This window comes from Diceros bicornis, chromosome 11 (assembly GCF_020826845.1).
Source record: "Diceros bicornis minor isolate mBicDic1 chromosome 11, mDicBic1.mat.cur, whole genome shotgun sequence".
Taxonomy (NCBI): domain Eukaryota; kingdom Metazoa; phylum Chordata; class Mammalia; order Perissodactyla; family Rhinocerotidae; genus Diceros; species Diceros bicornis.
In genome coordinates, this window is record NC_080750.1 from 67,521,551 (window position 1) to 67,543,918 (window position 22,368).

General features: G+C 38.7%; 1 protein-coding gene across 1 annotated transcript; it reads right to left on the minus strand.

Moving 5' to 3' along the window:
- Positions 1–350: 350 nt before the first annotated feature.
- BNIP3L (BCL2 interacting protein 3 like) lies at positions 351–21,823 on the minus strand. The gene is made up of 6 exons (XM_058550481.1): positions 21,652–21,823; positions 14,475–14,658; positions 10,750–10,822; positions 5,304–5,407; positions 5,019–5,168; positions 351–3,115 (listed from the first exon to the last, which is right to left on the minus strand). Exons 1-6 carry the CDS (start codon positions 21,749–21,751, stop codon positions 3,067–3,069), a joined length of 660 nt encoding a protein of 219 aa, XP_058406464.1. The 5' UTR covers positions 21,752–21,823; the 3' UTR covers positions 351–3,066.
- Between the last annotated feature and the right edge of the window lie 545 nt (positions 21,824–22,368).

The window sequence follows — 22,368 nt, forward strand, 5'->3', positions numbered from 1 at the left end:
CTCTTAACTTCCCTCTGCCCTTGCTGAACAGACTCATCTTTCAATGTGTCGCCTCCTCTGTGCATAACACCCTGATGCTGTCAGGCAGAACAAATGCTCGGAATGTCAAGGCCCCACGGTACTTCATATGCCCTTCTCTGAGGAATAATTACATTATGTGGTGACTGTCTCCTGAGGGTAGGACACTCGGGAGGGCAGGAATATCGTTCGCTCCCACAGCACTTGGACACTGTTGGGAACTCAAGTATCTGAGGATCCCCATGATGGAACATTTCTGTGTGGACAGGGAGGCCTCTCTCCTCTCAACTCCCAGGCGACACACGTGACATAAAACGATAGACTGACAGAAAAAGGTTCGTGAGAGCTTTAATGGCACAAAATGTTTATAGCTACAAGTTATACACGTATTGTAAACTGTATATAATGATACAAAGTGCTAACTAAATAGATGAATAATGCATAATCACTTTGGCTCAGTTACTCCAATCATTTCAACAACTGGTTCACTTAAAAATTTATCTCACTGGCTAAGTCTTCAATTTTCATTTTTAGAATCGTAAATATTTTTACTGCAATTGAAGTAACTTGCTGCACTTTTCAATGTGCAAGTTTGTGTAGTTTTGCTCTTATTTCTATTTACAAATATTTTAAGCCAGTTTTCATCAAACATAAGAAAAATGAAACCTGCCTTTTTGTCTCCAAACTATAAACAGGTATCAAACTTTTTAAACATTAATCTTAAAATGTCAACTGTTAATTGTTGAATTCTCCTCTCCAATCACATAATCTGTTTCCGTTCAACAGAAATCTGGGTAGAAGCATAAACATTTATCCCGTATGTTGGGGTTATCAATAAATACTGCATGATTTCAGCTTATAAGTTCTACTGTGATCCTGTATTCATGTTTTAAGTAATAGTCCAAAATTTCACAGATATTTTATGAAAAAGGGCAGAACTAAGTTTATTTTCAATGTTGAAAAAATTAAAAATACACCCAAGTTCAATCACACTACTGATAACAATTGCTACTGAATTTCAAAAGAGGGCAATGTGCTGCCTGTAAAAAGTTGCTCTTATTTTAAGTAAAATTTGACTTTTCTCTCCCATGATACCAGTTGTAATACAAACTATTATAGCAGTTTAGCTATTTAGTTCTCTTTAACGTCACCAGCCTTTCCAACTTTATTCAGGTTTTTCAAAATCAGTGGGCCACCAGATTTACTTTCTTCCCAAAGAAATTCAAATAGGAACACTTGAAATAAACAGGTTATAGAAGGCAAATCAAGTGTTACCAGGTTTAAGAACAAGACAGAAACAAGGTATAATAAAAAGACGTCCAAAATTATTTAGACATCAAATGCTAGAAAGAAAAACAAAGTAAAATAATTCAGAAAACTATTCTGCATATATCATCTTTCTTAAAGATAGTCAGCTATATTCTTGAAAAAAGATAGTCAGAAATTAATTTTTTTGTTTAATCTGTATGTTATTTTCCACTATAACACATCAATTTTACAAAACTTGACGTGAGAGAAAGAAAGAGTTAGTCTCTGCAAACTGGCAAACCTGGTTGTCATAGTGTTTTTATTCAAGTCAACCTGATGCACTTTATTTAATGAATAGATTGCTAGTTTTAAAATGAACAATGGTTCTGTAAATATTCCATAGTAATGTCTATATCATAAACAGTAATTATTTATATATAAAACATATAACGGTATCCTTCGGAGTCATGCTATGTTCTGAAATCCAATAAATCTACTTGAAATAACTGGTAATCCTGATGCCTTCTAACAATTTGGTCCTAAAGCTTCACATTTTAAAAACAAACAAAAAACGTATATCATTGAAGGAAGTTGTTGAGTGTTCTGGAACTTCAAGAGTTTAACTTAACTCAAAAGATGGCTACACAAGAAAACGACCAGTGCCTGCAGAATCACAGGAATCACCTTGGGAAGATTGCACAGTAAACATTGAAAAGAGAGAGAGAGAAGAAAACAAATGGCATCTTTTCAGAACTTTGTCAACTGTTCCCACAAACCAAGTCTGTTATTCAAAGTTGCACAAGTGCTTGGAATAACTCTGAACAATTGTCTTCAGAGTTTAAAGGCTTCAGAGGATAAGTGATGCTTCCTAAAACAAGAAGCCTGTAGTTATACCACAAACTGGAACTCATTCCAAAGCCTCTTGTTAGCAAAAAGAAAAGAAATAAAAAAAATTTAAAGAAAGTCATGAAAAATTCACATGCAGCTAATAAACATAAAAATACCAAACACACACACAAAAATCCCAAAAGCAATTTCATGTATGTCTAGGCCTGAGACGTTCCTTATCAGAAATAAAGATTCTACAGCATAGAAAAGACAGCATTACTACACACTAGTATTAAAACTGATGTATTCGAGTTCTTATTCTATGCCGACCTATCACTGATACAGTCTGCCTCCTACAAATTAAAGGCGCCATCAGGAGGCTTAGACAAAAAGTGGCTCCAAAGCTGGTTTAAAATAATTTTTTATTGCCCAGGATATTTTTCTTCTTATGTTTTGTTTTTTTTATTTTTGTTTTCTTCTTTAATAATTATAAATTCAAGCTTAGGGAAGCTTGTCTTTGTCTTAAAAAACAAAACAACAAAGCTTTTACATCATTTGCTAACCTGATCTTGTTTTAAGAGAGAGATGGTACTGATCTTGCAAGAGTAAAATTTATACCATGGACGATGCAGGTCTAAGTCTGGTGGTACTAAAAGGAGACAACAGCATTGTTGACAAAATTATACTCTGCTGGTGGCATTTGCGGAAAAGAAGCCCTTGCAAATTTCTAAACAACAGTAAACTCTGTTAGGAAATTCTAAAGTGTCTTACAGGCCAAAAAGGGAATGAGGTTAGTAAAATGCCTCAACAGAGTTTGAATAAAATACTGGATTTGAGAGTTACTGGAACTTGGATATGTAAAAAGAGGGGGGCAGGTTGGGTCATGCTTACAATGGTCTCAAGTTCAAACAAACTACTGTGACAATACACAACTTCACAGGTCACACGCTGTTCCAGGGGCTTTTCTTTTCCTCAGTAGGTGCTGGCAGAGGGTGTGCTCAGTCGTTTTCCAATATAGATGCTGAAAGAAAACAAGAGTGTATCACGTTCCATCTGTTTCAACAGTTGTACACCAGCTTGTCCACAGGTTGAACTGTACTTAAAAACTAAACTTTTCCGTCCTTGTAAAAGGCTCTAAAGGGATATGTGCGCAGCTCCCTAACACCCTGAAACCATCGCTGACTTAAAGCTGGTCACCAGCCAGCCAAACGGGTTTTCTATGATTACGTTTATTCATCAGACAGGACTGGACAGCACGGGTCAGCAATTAGAGCAAAGCCAGAGAGAACACACCTTTCCAAAGAGGGAAGCAGAACCAACCTTCTGTGAGACGTACCTTTGCGGTGGACAAAGTGTTCTATTGATACTTCAGATAACAAAATATCATAATATGCCAAATTCTAAAGCTGCCAGTGCTTTAAAGGGGGCTCTTACTAACAGTTTAACTCTTAAGCATTAAGGGCCTAATATTACTTTTCCATGCCAGACATGTATTTTACCTTTAAATAACATAAGCAGAAAGGAAGTTAAGGAAACTATGGCACTAGCCTCAGCCCTCAGTGTAATAACACCAACCAACTTTTAAAAATCTTTTTCTCTACATTCATCTATCACAACAGTTAACTTACGCCAGCAAGAGAAACAGTCTGACGATTCAGGAAAGGAAGAGATACTGCAAGGTACAAAAACCAACCTCTTGAGGGCAAATACATTCCTATACAGTCAATCTTGTAGGGGAGTTTAAACTCCACCCCTGCCCCCACACCAACCCTACACGACATGCACACACTCCCTTCCTCCACAAACACCCTCCATTCTGCTGTTTGTGATCACTGTCCTCGCCATCACAAAAGCAGACCGCGCACCCAGAAAGACAAAGGGTGTGTGGGACAGTCACAAACACGTTTCCATGGTCATGACTGTGAACGTCTCTCCCACATGCTGAGCTGCTTAAAGAGAAGAGAAGGGATGACATATCTTTTGCATATTATATACAGAAAATGACCCACTGGACATGCTTAAAGAGAATAATAGATAGGTCTCGATAAAAATGAACAGCTAGTGTTTAACTCCTAAAATCTTTCAAAAATACATTTCCTCAATTGTTCACATCAAGAAAAAAAAAGAATTTAAAAGACGTACTTGAAAAATTAACAAATTACAGGTAAATGTGGGGTCAATTTAAGAAGAATAAGTGAAAATGCCACAAGGAGAAAAAAACAGTATTCCCAACCAACCTACCAGGTTCATTCAAGGACAACTCAATAAAATGGTGTATTTTCCCATCTGGGGAAAAAAAATGTTCATATCAACCCCAAAATTTACACACTAAAGATTAGTTTACTTTAAAACGTAGCTAATCTTGAGTACTTTATGAACGACAACAAAACCCCAAAATGAAAATCAAACATAGAAGAGTCTACTTAAAAATGATCATTTAGGGGATTAATATGAACTGATTTTTCAAATTAAAAAAATCCTACTAGGGGCCGGCCCGGTGGCGCAAGCAGTTAAGTGCGCGCGCTCCGCTGCGGCGGCCCGGGGTTCGCTGGTTTGGATCCCGGGCGCGCACCGACGCACTGCTTGGCAAGCCATGCTGTGGCGGCGTCCCATATAAAGTGGAGGAAGATGGGCACAGATGTTAGCCCAGAGCCGTCTTCCTCAGCAAAAAAAGAGGAGGATTGGCGGATGTTAGCAGAGGACTGATCTCCTCACAAAAAAAAAAAAAAAAAAGCCTACTATTAAAAATGCCTATCGGTATACCAACAGTGTATCAACTTTAATAATTCTAAGTTCACCATATTTGCACTAGGACATAAAAAGCAGAACAAAACAAACTGCTTTGACATGTATTTTGTACATCTAGAAATAAAATATGAGGGTCAAATGAAGGGAAAAGCCTTTGGAAGTCCACCAGTACTTACCCTAGCCCCAAAGCCAAAACATGTGAAAGGAAGAGAGATGGAATGAACACCTTGAGAAATTCTGCGGAGAAAATACCCCCTTTCTTCATGGCTCCACTTTTCCTCATGCTTAAAGAAACAGAACGTTTGGGGTGTCTGAAGTGGAACTCCCTGGGGGAAGAAATTCAGAGGCAGGTGTCAGAAACGCATTTGCTGAAAATAGCTTGGGAATGAGCAGGTCCACTGCACATAAGAGTGTGAGCTACATCCACGGTGTCCACTGAAAAGAAACCCGTCAGAACTTACTTTGGTGGGATGTTTTCAGGTCTGCTGGACCAGTCGGAAACCCAATCTACACTTTTCTTCAAAGCGTCAACTTCTTTCTCTCCTTCGACAACTTCTTCTTCTGACTGTAAAGAAGAATTCAAACTTTAAAAAAGAAAAAAAAAGGAACACTGATTCTTCCTACTACAAAAGACAAATTGAGACAAAATACATGAAAATCATAAGGTTGTGTGTAATTTTCATGTAAGAAACATGCTGTTTTTCTAAAAAGGCTGACAAAAAACGATCTAAGATCAGAGTATTTAATATCTTAAAAAAAACTTGAGTGAGTTTCACTGTTGTTATATCTAAGCATAGAATACGAACCTGAAAAAAGTGTATTTCGGGATAAAGTGTTAACTAAGTGGGCAAAATAGTGATAATTGTTGAATATGCGTGATGCTTATATGGAGGAACATTGTAATATTCTCTTCTGTATGCATTTAAAAATTTTCATTTTCATAATTGAAAATAAAAGGGAACACAGCAAAAAGTATATGCTGACAAATATAAAGTGATGAGAAAATAAACTAGGAGATGTGATGATGAAATTTATAATAATAGTACTTATTAAGTATTTATCAAGAGACAAGCATCATTCTAAGCACTTTACATGCACTGACTTTTACCTTGCAACAATGCTATAAAAGTAGAAACTATTAATAGTCATGTGCTGCATAATGACGTTTTGGTCAATGACGGACTGAATGTAAGACGGTGGTCCCATAAGATGAGTACCGTACAGCCTAGGTGTGTAATAGGCTGTACCATCCAGGTCTGTGTAAGTATACTCTATGATGTTCGCACAACGACAAAATCGCCTCATGACGCATTTCTCAGACCGTATCCCTGTCACTAAGTGACAGATGACTGTATTCCATTTTACAGGTGAGTAAACTGAGACAGAAACTGAGCACATAACTGCCTAAGGTTCCATAAGTAGCAGGGCCAGTATTCAAACCCTGGCAAACTGTCTCTAGAGCCTCCACTATTTTTTTTTTATTTATTTTTTTAAACATTTTATTTTTTTATTTTTTTTATTTATTTATTTTTTGTGAGGAAGATCGGCCCTGAGCTAACATCCATGCTAATCCTCCTCTTTTTGCTGAGGAAGACCGGCTCTGAGCTAACATCTATTGCCAATCCTCCTCCTTTTTTGCCCCCCAAAGCCCCAGTAGATAGTTGTATGTCATAGTTGCACATCCTTCTAGTTGCTGTATGTGGGACGCGGCCTCAGCATGGCCAGAGAAGCGGTGCGTCGGTGCGTGCCTGGGATCCGAACCCTGGCCGCCAGTCGCGGAGCGCGTGCACTTAACCGCTAAGCCACGGGGCCAGCCCTAGAGCCTCCACTCTTAAGCAAGGTTTTACTCCCTGGAAGGAGATTATATTTTTTAGACAAATCGATATCCAAACATTTCCCAAGGTTTAGTCAAAACTACTTAGGCCAAAAGTTTTTTAGAATAATTTATTTTATACTGAGTCAGAATTTGACATCGTTCATATCAAATATATGAAAAAATCTTTTTTCTTGCTAATGATAACCTACAGTTTTAGGTCAAGAACAATTAAAATTTCCAGTAGCTTCTGTTTCAATAGAATCCACAGGAATGAGAAATTCCTAAAAATGATACAGCACTATTTATTTACTCAGTTTTAAGGAACGTGATGCTCTGACCTCAGACCAAACGGTCTCCAAGCTAAGAACTGTTCTGTTCGGTTATTTTGTTTGAATAGGATTCACTCTTTGACCAGAGCTTTCATTCTTCTCGGTAGGTAGTCATGAAACACACAGCCTGCCGTATCCACGGGACTCTTTTCTGACAGGTCTAGCACTCTATGAAATAACTGCCCCAGGAAGGTAGCTTCAGACAGTACAAACGGACTACCAATAGCTAGAGATTATCAAAACGAAAGTGAAATCCCTGTGGATTTCTGCTACTCTGGTGGCATCATTCTTATTTAGTTTTCCTGGACTTGGCAAATTCCGCTGAATGACACAATGTCGCCTTTGGGATTAAGTTTTTTCCAGTGGGTAATGAGATTACTCAGAATCATGAGTTGGCTCTTTGGAGTAAAAGTGAAAACATCCCCAAATCAAAAACAATAAATTGTTACAATTTACTTATAGATCAGTTTGTGTACACACAATATCTGACTATATTTGACACACCACAGGTCACTTCTGTGTACAGTTTCCAACTTGGGTCTCCACGTCTCTCTCTAAAACTGCTCAAAGATTTAGGTTTAAATTTGTGAACAAGTTCATGTTTCATACTTTCCAAGAGGATGAAAATGTAATGAGACTTTTTGCTTTAATTTTTTTTTAATATGATGTAATTTTCTCTCAGTTGCATGAAGCAAAGTTATCTTTGGACTAATCATTAAAAAAAAAATCCTTAGATCAGTTTAGAATGCTTATCTTAAGAATAAGGATCATAAGTTCTCCTCAGTGACTACCACCCTGTGCTTCCTTTTATTAATTTTAAATTTGTCAATTTTAGGTTTTAAATTGTTTTCTGATTTTTGGATTTCCAGGATATGGTAAAAATGCACTTAATCTAATTAAATCAGATGCATGCTTTAGACCGAATCAATAACCCTCTCTCAACCCCTCCGTCTATGTGGAGAGAAGATTCTGATCATCTTCGCCTGTTCTCATGTGGAAGTCCCTTACCTTCTAATCACTTACATTTTCTTCCCTGGCCTACCTCCAGCCCTCTTAGGTCTCTAAATGCGGATATTAAACTGCATACCGTGGTCCATGAACAGATAAACCACAGTTTTACAAGGGGAAAAATGAGGATATTTTCTGTTTGAATCGTCTTCCAATGATGCCCAACACTACGTTGGCCTCTTTGGTCCCAGCAACACACTGCAAAAATGCTTTCAAGAGATAACCTACAGTCTATTTTCTGCTACAAAACTCTTGAGGACTATCATCCTAAAAGTATAGTTCGAATGTTCTTTTTCCTAAATGCATTACACTGTAGGCTTCCACATACCACATCTCACCAGACATGTTTTAGTTCATTCTCACGACCTCGCGAACTCCCCTGCAATCAATCCCATGTTTTGACTTATTTCAGTAGGAGGAACAGGGGCCACAGGCTCAGACAGCGACGGTTTTAATCCTGGCTCCATCACTCACTCACCCTGTGATCTTAGACCAGTAACTTAATTAAGACAAAGCCTCACCTTTCCCATTTGTTCATGGGGATAATATCTACCTCTCTCACTGGACTGACAACATTACAGGTGGGAAAACGTTTTTTTAATTAAATTTAGCACCTAGAATATATCTAATAAATATTAGCACCTTTCCTTCCTCCTCCTAGAAAAGGCTAAAAATGTCATATATTCCTCATGTAGACATATACAAAAATATTCAATGCGTGCAAGTACCATAACAGTCCTTTGTTAACTGTTTCCCAACCCTAAGCTTGCTTCTCAAAAATCCATCCTTCCAAACCCTAATTAATTTTTAAATTATCATTTCCTCAATTTAAAAAAAAGCAATGTAAAAGGCTTTTTGAATGTTTAAATAAACTATACCTACTGATTTCCCCCTTATTAAAAGTCTTATTCTGAAAGTCATAATGTTGACCTTATAGGAGTTAGACTGCTTTTCCAAAAATGTAACCTTGTCTAAATTGACCAATCTGATTGTTAATATCACTATAACCAGATAATCAGTGTTCTTTTAGGTACTTGTTTCTGAAGAGAAATCACACGGCAATCCTATCACAATCTGATACAGAGGCCAAAGTCTCACATTTTCTCTCCCGAATTTCACAATTTCCTTTGGAATTCTAGGATGGATGCCGTCAGCTCTAGAATTCCACTTAAATTCAGTTATGAGTTGAGCCTGATCGTACACCTGCCACTCCATGAGCCAGGACAGCACTTATCAAAGTGTTCCATTAAGTTGTTAGGTAGATGATTAGGAGAAAAAAGTGTGTGTGCAGGCGGAGGGAGGTCTAAGGTCAAATAAGCTTGGGAAATTCTTGGTTTAAATAAACAGATTTCTTTACTGCAGGAATTGTCAGAGCCCTTAACATGGTGCTACACACTGTGACTACTGGAGTGGGAGGGTGAGGGAGCCCAGGGGCTGCATTCTTTTCCATTTATGTGACTTTAGAACTATCTTATGGAGCTTTCCACTGAGCAAATGTTCCTCCAAACGCATTTTGGAAAATGCTACTCTAGATTTTCAACTTGTCGGTACAAAAAACCGTACAGATTGAGGACATTTTCCTCAGGAAAGACTACGGCAAAGAATTAATTTCATTTCTCTATCTTGGGATTCCTTAATACACTTTTTGCCCTTGAAACTATATATATTTTCTTCTTTATTAGTTACAGCTTACTGCATATGGCAAGACTGACATACATAAGTGAGGAATTCAACAATTCCAGTCAGACATCTTCCAACAAAAGAGCTTTTGCTTGCTACTGTAAGCTTTTCTGTAATATAAAGCTCATCATAAAATAAATTTGTACTTAATCCCATAGATTTTCTAGGCTTCAGAGAACAGCACAAATAGAGCAGAAAGTAGGGACAAATTGTGCAGCCTCTGAAACAGAAAGAATACTGGGTGGATTCAAGATAACATGCAAAATATTTCTAGTGCAAAGAGACTCAGGACACTGCACAGTGAGAACCCCACAAAACAAAGTTGTGTTAGAATTCACTTACACATGCATTTAACATACATTCTTCAAGCACCTTAACCTAGTAGAAAAAGACAATGGTTCCTGTTCTCAAGGATTTGCACTCTGACACTTTTAGGTGACCTGACACGTCAATACAATTAAAGGCTGGCTATGAACATTCTAATCATTAACAATTATTTATTTATCGTAAGTTTTATAATAAAACCTTTGTAAGCTTTCAATACTATATCCATCTATATTTCCAACATTGTCAACTCCTAGTGAACCATATTTATCTTCTTTAACTTAAAGAACCTCACATAATTTAGATGAATTTTATCTCTAGCTGCTAAGATTCATCTCAAAATCATTGCTTTGATTTCAGAGGCGGAAAAAGTTTTCACATCTGCTTCTACAACAACCTTCCTTTTCACTTATTTTGTGACCTTAAACAAGACACCTGTCTCAGTTTTCTATTTATAAACTCAAGAAACTAGCCTGGAATATTGGCACGATACATTATAGACAAGAATTTTCTAACTCTTTTGGGTAATAGGACCCCAAATTCTTAGTTGTAAAGGAGTATAACAAGGATTGTATCAGCCTAAGTAAACTCGAGAATCAGAAAGTGAATAACTTAAAGCAGCTTCAAATTATTTTTTAAAGTCTTCTTGTTCTTTAATATATTTTAGCAAAACATCCTCATTTAGAGGTTTGCATTTTTTCTAATTACTTATTGTAAATCAGAAAACTAAACACACACACACACACACACCTGAGAGCTGTGGTCCCTGCTGGTGTGCATGTCCACATCAAATGTGATCTGCCCGTCTTCTCGCGGGGAAGGGCTGAAAGAGAAAGAATTGAGCCCTTAGTTTTAATTCTCATTTTGTCACGTAAATTAGCCTCTACTGGAAATTAGAAAACTAAAAGGTACAGTAGTATAACTTTGAAAAAGCAGCACATCAGAAAGTGTATCATAACCCTATACAAGAGAAAATGAAATCGAGCACCCTTCCTCCCAAAATGTCCTGGAATTTTCCGGGGTGATGAATTCCTTCGCAATGATAAATTTGCAAAGGAGATATTACCTAAAGAGACAAGACTGTCACATTTTCTTATTTTTACTCTTTTTCCAATAAAAGCAAAATGATCTTCAAATTCGGAAACCTGGTTTGGGGTTCTTTTTCTTGAAGTTCTCTCATCATTAAATAATTCACCACCAGCAGTTCTCAAAGACTCCTTCACACGTTCTTCGAGGTTAAAACGGTTTCCCTAATACTACTAGGATTTATTTGCCTTTTTCATTCTCATTCTCTCATGAGAGGATAGTGACCTTGTCCCAAGGCTACGTGATGTGTGATACCACAACAGAGCGAATGCAAGAGCAGATGAGAATCCAGCTGTTTTCTATTAAGACAGATATTAAAGAGATTTGCAAAAATGTAAAACAATACCACTATTCTTACTGACTTTTTTGGTTAGGGAAAATAGTTATTTTTCATTAAAAAAAGTTATGTTACAATATAATGGGCTTGTTATTGTTGAATAAGCACATATTTTTAAATTATCTTAGTTCTAATTTCTAATACAGTAAATATTAAAATATATAACCCACATGAACAAAAGATCTTTGGGGTCCCTAATAATTTTTAGTAGTGTAAAGGAGTACTGAGACCAAAAAGTTTAAGAACCACTATTCTACTTATTTCAGAAATATTTGCTCTGAGCTATTTCAGAGTGAATTATATAAGCTTACATATGAATACATAACCTTTAATGAAAAGTACAAGATATATTCCCAGAACTACAAAAATTTACATATAAATTTTTAGATAAAAACACATGATCACGAACTGTACTTGATACAATAGATGGATACAACATGCTAAGTTCTATCCTTAGCTTTATCAGTGATCCCTTGTGTAACCACAGCAAACCAGTAGGTCTTTCAAGCCCCGCCCCCAATCTAAATTCAAGTAGGGATGAAAAATGCTCCAGGCCTACCTTGCTTAAAGGAATAGATATTAACTATTAAAGTTACCAAGAGCACGCGTACAATGTTAATATATAGACATATAGGTGAGAGGTACTTAAAAAATTAAGATCACCAGAAATGTATCTGACTGATGAGGCCTAGACTACTATAACTGATATAGGAGAGTCTTGAATGGGGATAGGAAAAGATTAAAGCTGGTTCTATAACAAACAAACATACTAATGTATTTAGACAATTTTTGTCTTGAACCGGAAATCTCAGGCTATTGCACAGGAACCAAGTAGAAGGAGGCACTCTTGTCCTCAGTTTACTGTCATTATGCGCATAACACCATTGGGTTCACAGCCAGAGATCAAGGTGAGGGCCAGCCTTACACAGCCATGACCAGGTCAAGACAGGAGAATGACAAAGTCAAGAATCCTACAGAAGCCCTGCTCTACTTCTGCATTCTTCTTTACCACTGGCACCAACGCCACTTAGAAAAACACTAAGTATTTCACTGGTAAACTGTCTACTACTCCTAACAATTTGGAATGCATTAGAGCTTCAACCCTGGCTCATATGGAGATCAGCTGGGGAGCTTTTAAAATATTCTCATGCTCTACCCTACCCCTGACAACAGAATGGGGATCTCTAGGGATGGAGTCTGTGCACTGGTATTTTTAAAAGCTCCCTGAGTGAATCTAGTTTGTAGGCTGAAAACTCCTCCAATAGGGTGGGACACAAAGCAGAACACACAGGGGTTACCTTCTACCCACCACGGTAACAAAAATGTGTCTATGGAATAATTTTTATATTGAAAATATACATATATTAGCTTTGAGACTAATATCCAACAATCCTAAAACTTTTCCTCCTACAAGAAACACTACCCAACAACTTCAAATACAGAGATGCATGGCAATTCAAATGACATGAATTGTGAAGACATTTTTAAATGTTAGTGTGTGTGAGCCAGACAGCCCAGGAGAGCATTGCGGAGCTCCAGTTCTAGGCCTCCTCAGAAGACGACAGTAAATAAAGATATTTAAACTGAGGGATAGGAAAGTCTTCAAAAGCATTGGCCACACCTCGCTTCACATGTGAACAACAGGTCCAGGGACAAATGGTACCAAGGATCAAGGGTCATATACTTATCAACAAGCCCATAACAAGCAGAAAACTTCAGAAACCCATCAGCGAGTCCTATAATATAAATGCAATATAACACATAAACTTCATTCTGAAAGACTAACGCAGTAGCTACTGGAATCAACGACAAGCTGCTCAGAAAAGAGCCATCTGCTCTGCTTCTGCTTATGACAAGAGCCACCCAGGCGCTTAAGAAGCACAGGGACAAGCCAGAGATGAGACGGGGTGGCGGGAGCACAGTGTGCCAGAGCCATCAAACCAATCCTCTGCTGCCTAGGGAACATCCGTGGATCATAAGACACGCAGGAACTTCGAACTTGATTTAACTGATGTTTGTCTTTTTATATTTTTTCTGGTGAGTAATATGTGATATATATATACACACAACTTTTACAAAGTACAAAAATATTCAAAAGAAGAAAAATATTCACAATTCCATCCCCTAGAGATAATCACTGTTTACACTTTTAAATGTTTCCTTAATCTTTTTCCTGTGCATTTGCATCCTCTCCATGGCTAACATCAGTTAACTCTTTGTTAACCAGATCGTCCAGTACCCCATAATGCTGACAGTACGGCTGTCAGCGGTCTAAGAATTGTTAAATATACCACTGTATCATTTTATACCTAGTCTCTCGGAAAAAAAGAAAAGCTTGCACTAAAAAATAAACTAACAATTTGGTTTCATTCTATTTGCACTTATCTCTGTATTCTCACTCTTTCACCATAAGCAGCCCTTAATCAGTGGAATTAGTTTCCCCAAGTCAAATACAGAAAAACGAGGTCTGAAATAAAACTTCCTCTGAGAAAACAGAATGGCCTTCAAAGTTAACTATCTTTACAGGTTTATAGACCTGGTTGGTGCTGCCTCTGCGCAAATACTGCTATAATTTGAATCAACTTGCAGTTCCTGTGACTCAAACGATTACTAGTGTCTACTACGTGCCAGCAGCACTGCTGTCAAGGGTACAAAGGAGACGAAACATGACCGCTGCCTTCTGGAGCCTCACCATCTAGAAGGGAGGACAGATATATACAGAGATAACTGTACTCAAGGCAGAATGTGATCTGTGAAACAGGGACACAAAGAAAAATGGGAGAAAGTTACATTAATTCTATGCCACTGACTTTTAAACTGATAAACATCTAAAAATGATACAATCTGAATCAGGAAATTGATTTGATCTGGGGAAAAACAGTGGGCACTCAAGTACTTGTCAATTAGCTGTCTCATTTAAACACACATGCTGCAATAAATCAGGAGTCATATTTTGTTAAATGAAGATATAAGCAATTTATATTGTCTAATGGGAATTAACCTCGTAACCCATCTGTTTCCTGAATTCTACCAAAACGTGGATATCACTTACCTATCACAGTGAGAACTGCCCCTTGAACTACTCTGTCCTGATTCGTGTTGTGCATCCAAAAGAATCTTCTCCATGTCTCCATTGTGGATGGAAGATGAGGACGGTACATGCTCTAGCCCCCCATTTTTCCCATTGCCATTATCATTGCCATTGCTGCTGTTCATGGGTAGCTCCACCCAGGAACCTGTCGGACAAGTCAGATAACTTAAGTTAGCCACAGCACAACCAAATTTATCATGCACACTTGTGAATATGGTGAGTTCTGATAAAAACTCTGACTCGACTCAAACCAAATGCAACAGTATTCTGAAGAAAATAAACAAGAAGCAATAAAAGTCTAAAAACGTATATAGTTCTGTTCCTGAAGCAGCTCACGTAATCAACCAATTTAGAAGAAGCTGCAACTCTAAAACTAGTACCTTAGAAAATGTGTCTTTCAGCCAATTTTCTCTCTGGTTAAAGCTTAGTTTAGATACAATAAACACTTTACTGAAAACTTTCAGGTTGCTTTTGAAAAAATAAATAGCTACTTTACTACCAGACAGGTTACTTACCTTTAATATTTTAGTTACATATATTTTTTTTCTGTAGTCTACCTCAGCTATTTAGTTGCATCCTCTCCACAAATGAAATAAACATATGGCTTAGAAACTTCATAAAGGTCACCTAAGTTAAGTTAACAACTATGTCTTAATTAGCACAAACAATTGAGAAGCTCCTAGAGAGGAAACTTAAATACAATCATAAAAATTTCTATTTGTGTACAGATCTGGAGCATAAAATTAATGCAGCTGGCTCTTAACTAAATCAGGTGACGATGCTAAAAATTCTGAGAAAGCTTTACCTCCGTCCCACAAAGTAGTTTCTTCTCTTCCTTTATACCTCACTCTTTCTATTCTTCCTCCTTTCCCTAAGCACAAAACACACCTTGTCAACTTGTCTTTTCTCTCCCGCGAGTTCCTATCTTTCTAGGATTTTCATTAGCCTTGTTGGTCTGAGGGGAAAAACAACTGCGCACCCGCCACAGGGACACTGACGTTTTCTCAGGCCAACAGTGGAAGGGGTGGAGCCACAGGAAAGGGGACGTGGCCTCAGTAATTTGGATAAGTCTTCAAAATATTTATTGGCCAAATGAGTTCGCTGAACCCATTAAGGTGCTTTAATTTTATGATAACAGTAGCAAATTAACCAACTCAATAACAAATAGAGATAGTGGTGTATTTTTTTCATAATTTCCATTCCTTACAACAAATTTTTGTTTTAGAAAATGTAACCAAGCAGGTTGGTGGGGCCATTCCTCTAAACTCACAGCAGAAGAGTTAAGAGAGTTCTGTCGCTGAACAGTCCTCCATCAGTAAATCAGAATAATCACCACACAGGCTCAAACCCTAACATGCTCTCTCAACGAGGTGATGACTATCCCAGATAACCTCAAAGGCAAACCTGGTTGGAAATCTGACTCCACCGCTATCTGTCGGTCTGCCTTTCTGAACTTCAGCTTCCTCATTTGTAAAACAGACATAATATCACAATGCCTACCTCCCAGGGTTGCTGTGAGGATGAAACATAGCAACATAGGTAAAGTGCCTAGTAAACAGGAGATGCTCAATTATCACTAGTTAAGAGTTTGTATTTGTAAAGTACTCAGAACAATGTTTGCTAAATAAAAACGAAATTACCCTTCCCTCCCTTTCCCTCTAAGGTAGTCCCAGTGGTTGTCACAGCCTCACAGTCACCACCAGTTCTTTGGGACTACACTGCCAAACAACATAGTTGTATGATATCTCCGTGGTCTCATTCTAGCTACACAAAATGGAAAGACTAGATAGAACTCATACTGGATTAACAAATTCAACAAAGCTAAGACAGATCTAATACTGCAGGTAATTTGACTAAATATTTGGAGCGCCTCTGGAGTGTATAAGAAATATAGTAAAAGCATCCCTAAATTTGAAGCTCTGCAAAATATTCTAATTGGAAAGAGAGACAGAGAAAGAGAGAGATATATCCAAACCGTTTTTCTCTACTCCCACTGTTTCTAGGATTGTCAAACTTATATTAAACTAACGTGACCAGTTTTCTGGTACAGAAGGCCAATGTGTGCCATAAACAAAAACAAGCCAAAGGCAAGAGCTGCTCCGGCAGAAGCAGAACTAAGGAACCAGGAGCTCCAGATGGGTCTCTGAGGAAGCCAGGCTTCCCTAAAATATAATTAATGTTCCCTTGAAGTAGCTGATCAAACAGAAAAAGGCTGTAACAATATCAGGTTTTCTGGACCTTCCTTTTTTGAAGGACTTCCAAACCAATATCTAAATCCTACTTTCTGCATTAAAAATATGTTAGCAATCAGAATCTAGGAACTTGAGGAGACATACATAGAAAAGCTTAGCAAAAGTGATCTCTATAATTGCTTTAACACCCTATAGCAGAACCAAAGGGATTTCTACTCCAGGCAGACAACATTTATTTGGCGTGTATTAGTGCACTGATTAAGAGCACAGGCTGAAGCTGGACTCCCAGTCTATCATTTACAGCTGTTACACCCTAGACAAGTTCCTTAACCTCTTTGTGTCTCAATTTTCTCATCTCTAAAATAGGGATAATAACTATTTCTACCTGAAGGTGGTCAAAAGGTACAAACTTCCAGTCATAAGATACATAAGTCCTGGGGACGTAATGTACAGCAAACTACAGCAACTATAGTTAACAATAATGTATTGTAAATTTGAAAGGTGCTAAGAGAGCAGATCTTAAAAGTTCTCATCACAAGAAAACAAAATTTGTAACTATGTGTGGTGACGGATGTTAACTAGACTTATCGTGGTGATCATTTTGCAATACATATAAAATCAAATCATTATGCTGCACACCTGAAACTAATATAATATTCCATGTCCATTATATCTCAGTAAAAAAAATACTGTTCCCTTCACATAAGAAAAAAAAATTTATCTACCTCATAGCATTGTTTGGAGGAGGAGATGAATAAAGCACATAGAAAAGTACACAAAGTCTCTAGTACATGCTAAGTGCTGGGTGTTATCACTATTATAATTATACTCTGTATCTTTTAAAAAACATTTCTTATTGCAAAATTACTGTATTCCTTGAGAATGTATACATCAGTAAAGATGTTTTTAACACCTCTGCTCTCAACCTCCCACATCTACTCCCAAAGGAAACCACTGTTAAGTTTCACATTTAGACTTGCAGAGTTTTTCAATGAAATATAATTGTTTTGCTTTCATTTTCCAAAAAAAAAAAAAATGGAATCATATTGTACATATTTTTCTGTAAACAGTGTTTCTTCCTTAACAGCTTGTAGATGTCCTTCAATGTCCACACGTACTGCCTTACTTCAGTCTTCTGGACAGCTGCATTGTATCCCATCATAAAGATACACCACACTTTACCCATCATCCAAATGGCAGTGGTTAATCATTACCCACAGGAGTGTTTCTAATATTTTGTTATTACAACCAGGGCTTCCCTGCACATTCTAGAGGGTAATTTAGCAATATGTATTAAGAACCTTAAAAAGGTAGATTTCCTTTAACTCAATAATTCTCTTCCAGAAATATCATCTAAGGGAATAAACAGTGCTGCAGGGAAAGTTAGGACAGATATTCATTAAGGGGTTACATATTCGCTTTATCTTTTGAGTAAAATGGAAAAAAGCAGGCTTGTCTTCCACTACAGATGAACTACACATGCCTTTTTCTCATCACCTCGTTCATTCCTGATTTACAGCCTCAGACTTTCTTGATGTTCTAACTCTACCAATTCTCACAATGTCGCTTTTTACTTGAAAAGGAAACAACGCAAGATATGAGGATTGTGCTGTCCAAGAAATACAAAGTTGAAAAAAAGCTGAGTGAACTTTCTTCCTAAAAAGCTTTAAAACGAAAAATTGGAGGCTCTATTTTGTTAAAAGACTACTTACACACCAAAAACTGTTCTCTTATGCCAGACTGTACACATACACAATACAAGAGATATTTTCCAGTTTAAGTCTGAGAACTGTTAAGAGATTCGGAGAAGCATGCTTCTACATTCTCTAATATAGTACGCATCATGAAGGCTGGTACAATAATTGTGATTACATTCATGACTGTATGTTGTACATACTCTTGATAGTTTTATAATCACCAGTTCAATGCTCTTGCAAAAAGGGGAGTGGGACAGCTAGGGGGTGGGGGAGGGGAGAAAAGGAGAAAGAGTATTGCTGATTTTTTCCCCAACTTTTCAAGGTCCCACATGTAACTCTTATCCTAACCAGGGGTAACACATTTCATTATGTCTTATCTTCTTTCCTCAAAGCCTTTATTTTATTCAAGTTCCTGAAGATTGAATCCAGATCAAGAACTGTCATTGACATTCTTCTAAAAACAAAGTTTGTCCTTTTGCACAAGTAGGTACTTACACACCAGTTACTTTTGTATTCAAAACAGTATCACAAGGCAGTGAAGTTTCACATGTCATAGCCTTAAAAGCCTTCTTGCCACACTGGGGAAGCAAGTATACCATGGTCGAAGATGTTTAAAAAGAAAATAAAAGGCTGTTCTTCCTACAATAAACAATAACAAAATTCTACTGCCATGATTTTCCTTATATTACTGACTGAATTTTAAGACATAAATGTCCAAAACAAATATTCTTAAGTAACTTGATAGTTTTCTCAGGAATAAAACTAACAACTGGAAACTGGAAAATATCCTTTTAACTTTGGAAGTAGTTCAGATATTTGTCCACTAATTTGTAATGAAAGTGTACAGTCCTCCTACAATGCTAAACTAAAAAAAAAAAAATCAGAGAAAGGTTTCATTATTCCACATATTTCAATAATTTGCTATTAAAACTCTGCTTTGACCTCTGAACTAAAGATAAAATCCCAAGCCAAGGATAATCTGTACAATGAGTTCATCTCCTGTTTTTCTTAGTTGTGCAACTTTACCCAACAAAGAACTTCAACTTATCAGCAATTAGGATAGTATTAGATGCCTGAATAAGTTGTTTTGCTCCGCACTCAAAAATCACTTGAAGGAATCAATAAGCCTTCTTGTTTTGTTCAGTCCAGTGTTGTATAATGAGCTAAAAAAAAAAAAAAACCAGTAAAAGGCAAAAGGCGAGGAATGAAATATGGCACTAAATAAAAGCTTTTCAGTCACTTTTAAAAGCTCACCCTACCCCAAATACAACACTTTCTATCTAGCAGATTTCCCAAAGCAACATTTTGATATCCCACACAGGCTGAGTGTTCTTCCACTTCTGTAAGAGCTGTTATACACGCAGCAGCTACTGATTGGCCAAGGACATCAAATACTTCAAAGGGCTGTGAGACTCAGAGTCAAACAATCACATATAGCTCAACCTCATTTTTTTGTTAAATGGTCAAAGGAAAATTAAAATTCCTCTGCTTTCTGTGAAATGTACACACAGGTAACCAAACACCCAACTTACACAAGTATCATAGGAAAACACTTGGGTACAATTAAAAAACGGTATATTAAAAAGAGATAGGCAGGTCACCTCTGTACATTAGGTGGAATAACATGCTGAGAGAACAAGAAACCCACACAACCAGGGGATTCTAGGCCACTGAAGTGTCCTGAAAGGAGCACTAGGTCTGGTAAAAGTAAAAACCTCAGCTCTAGGTGCCAGCCTGCTGTGAATCTGGACAGCACACTTTAGACGGGTAAATAACACGGGCGAGTTCTCTCTCAAGTCTCCTCCCATTCTAAAATCCCATGCTTCTGAAGAGTATGCTAAAAAGGGGTAAATAATTTAAAAATGCATATTAATATGTGAAGCAAATAACATTCAAAGACATAAATTAATCCTAATTTACTGCGGGAAATAATATATAAATCTTACATTCTAGAACATAAAATAGACAAAAGTTTTAAAAAGTCAACATTTAAGAAATTTATCCACCAAAAGATGGAGCAACAGCAATAAGCAATGATAACATCTTAAAATACTCTAATTCTATCCCTATCTTGTGAGGACAGGAACTCTCTTCCCTAAAATAATCTTTAGGCCATGCTGCAACACCTCCCTCTGATGAAATACATAGCAATGCCTTTAAACGTCATTTAAGCACCCAAATGATTTTTAAACGATTTCATCTAGCCATATGGTAACTGTCCCAACTACCTCTTTCATGAGATGAATTACAGAATGGTTAGGCAAGAACGTATTCAAAAAGACTCCGAGCTCTAAAGACAACAGGGACCACCTTAGCACAAGATGTCTGGGCATCAGAATGTTCTGAAAAGCAACTGTAGCTGACCGCAACTCAATATTGCCCAGTAACTTTCAATCGCCCGTGTGTGTGTCTTTTTAATCCCTGTTTCTGAAAATTCATTGCCCCAGACTCCGTGATTTGTGCAATCTTGGATGGCTCAAGAGGCTGTTCATAAACAGTTTTACAGGGCACATAACCCCATCGCTTCAAAAACAAAAAGAAAAAAAAAAAAGACACTTGAGTAACTCTGAAAAATCTCAAAAAAAAAAAAAAAGGGTAGCATAGGCTCCTCACCCCACCTCTCTGTGATACAAGTAACCACTAAATTACCAAATGATTTTCCTGACCAGCCCGCGGTAACAAAGGCCCGCGACAAGAGGGCTCACATTCGAGCCCTAAGGGAAGGCCGACCAGGGAGGTGGGGTCAGCGGGGCCGGCCCACGCCCCGTCGCACACCTGACCGCCCGCCATCCCTCGGGCGCCCCCTCCCCTGGGCCGGCCGGCCGCGTCCATCCCCCGGCGTCCCCGCCGCACGTCCCCATCCCTGCCCACGTCCCCTCGGCCGCCCGCTCCGCCCACCCTCCCTCCCCGCGCCTGAGGCCCGCCCCTCCACGCCCCGATTGGCTCCGCTCAGGGGCCCACCACAGGTGGGATCGGCTCGTCCCCATTCTCTTCCCACCCACCTGCCCTCCCCGACACCTAACCCCAGCAGCCCCTCACCCAAAACCCCGGGAGGAAGGGGAGACAGGTCAAAAGGAAGACAAGAGCACTCCTCCTGACAGGTAACGGGAGCTGTCAGTCACCCTCACATTCTCGGCCTGGACCAATGGGCTGCCTTCTCCTCCCGCCCCGCGCGCGGAGCTGGCAGCGGCGGCCACAGCAGCTCCTCCTCCCCCATCCCCTTCACGGAGCCCGCCGGCCCGCACTCACTGTTGAGGCCGGCTGGCGGGGGCAGAGACTGTTCACCGTCCTCGCAGTTGTTGTTGTTGTTGTGCAGGGGCGGCGGCTGCTCTACTAAATGAGACGACATTGTCGGGCGGCTGGAAGAGCTGCGGCCGCAGCAGGACCGTCTCTGGTTCTCGGGCAGCAACACAACAAGCCGAGTCCCCCGCCCCCTTTTCTGCGCCTGCGCAGTCCCTCCCCTGCCCCTGACGTCAGGGCCCGCCCCAGCCACGTGATGACAACACAACAAGCTGCGGGGCGGGGCGCGGGCGTTCCCAGGCCGGCTCCGGACGTGGAGACGCGAGAGTCACGCTGACGCGCGCGCCAGGAATGAGTTCTTGCGTGTTATTTGTACTGGTCTGATAAAGTGAGTTATGCGGCTGGAACTGGGCTTAGAGGCTAGGGAGAAGTGTGTAATGAGGAAGTGTAAGGTGCTCATGTGTTGACAACAAAATATTCCACACCTACAGGGTCAGCATTGTTTTAGCCAATCCGTGAGCACTTCTTGTTTAATGTCTGTAAGGACTCACTTCTGTAATAGGTATCATGGTGACACAAAGGAAGCAAAAACCCTGCTGCCTTCCCCGCCATAAACTAAAGCAAAGCTGGTGGAACATTAACACTCCAAACAGGGAACAACATAAGGCAGGCCAGACTTTGTTGTTGTTAAGGAATTTCAAAGATTTTAATTACAAATGTAACTCG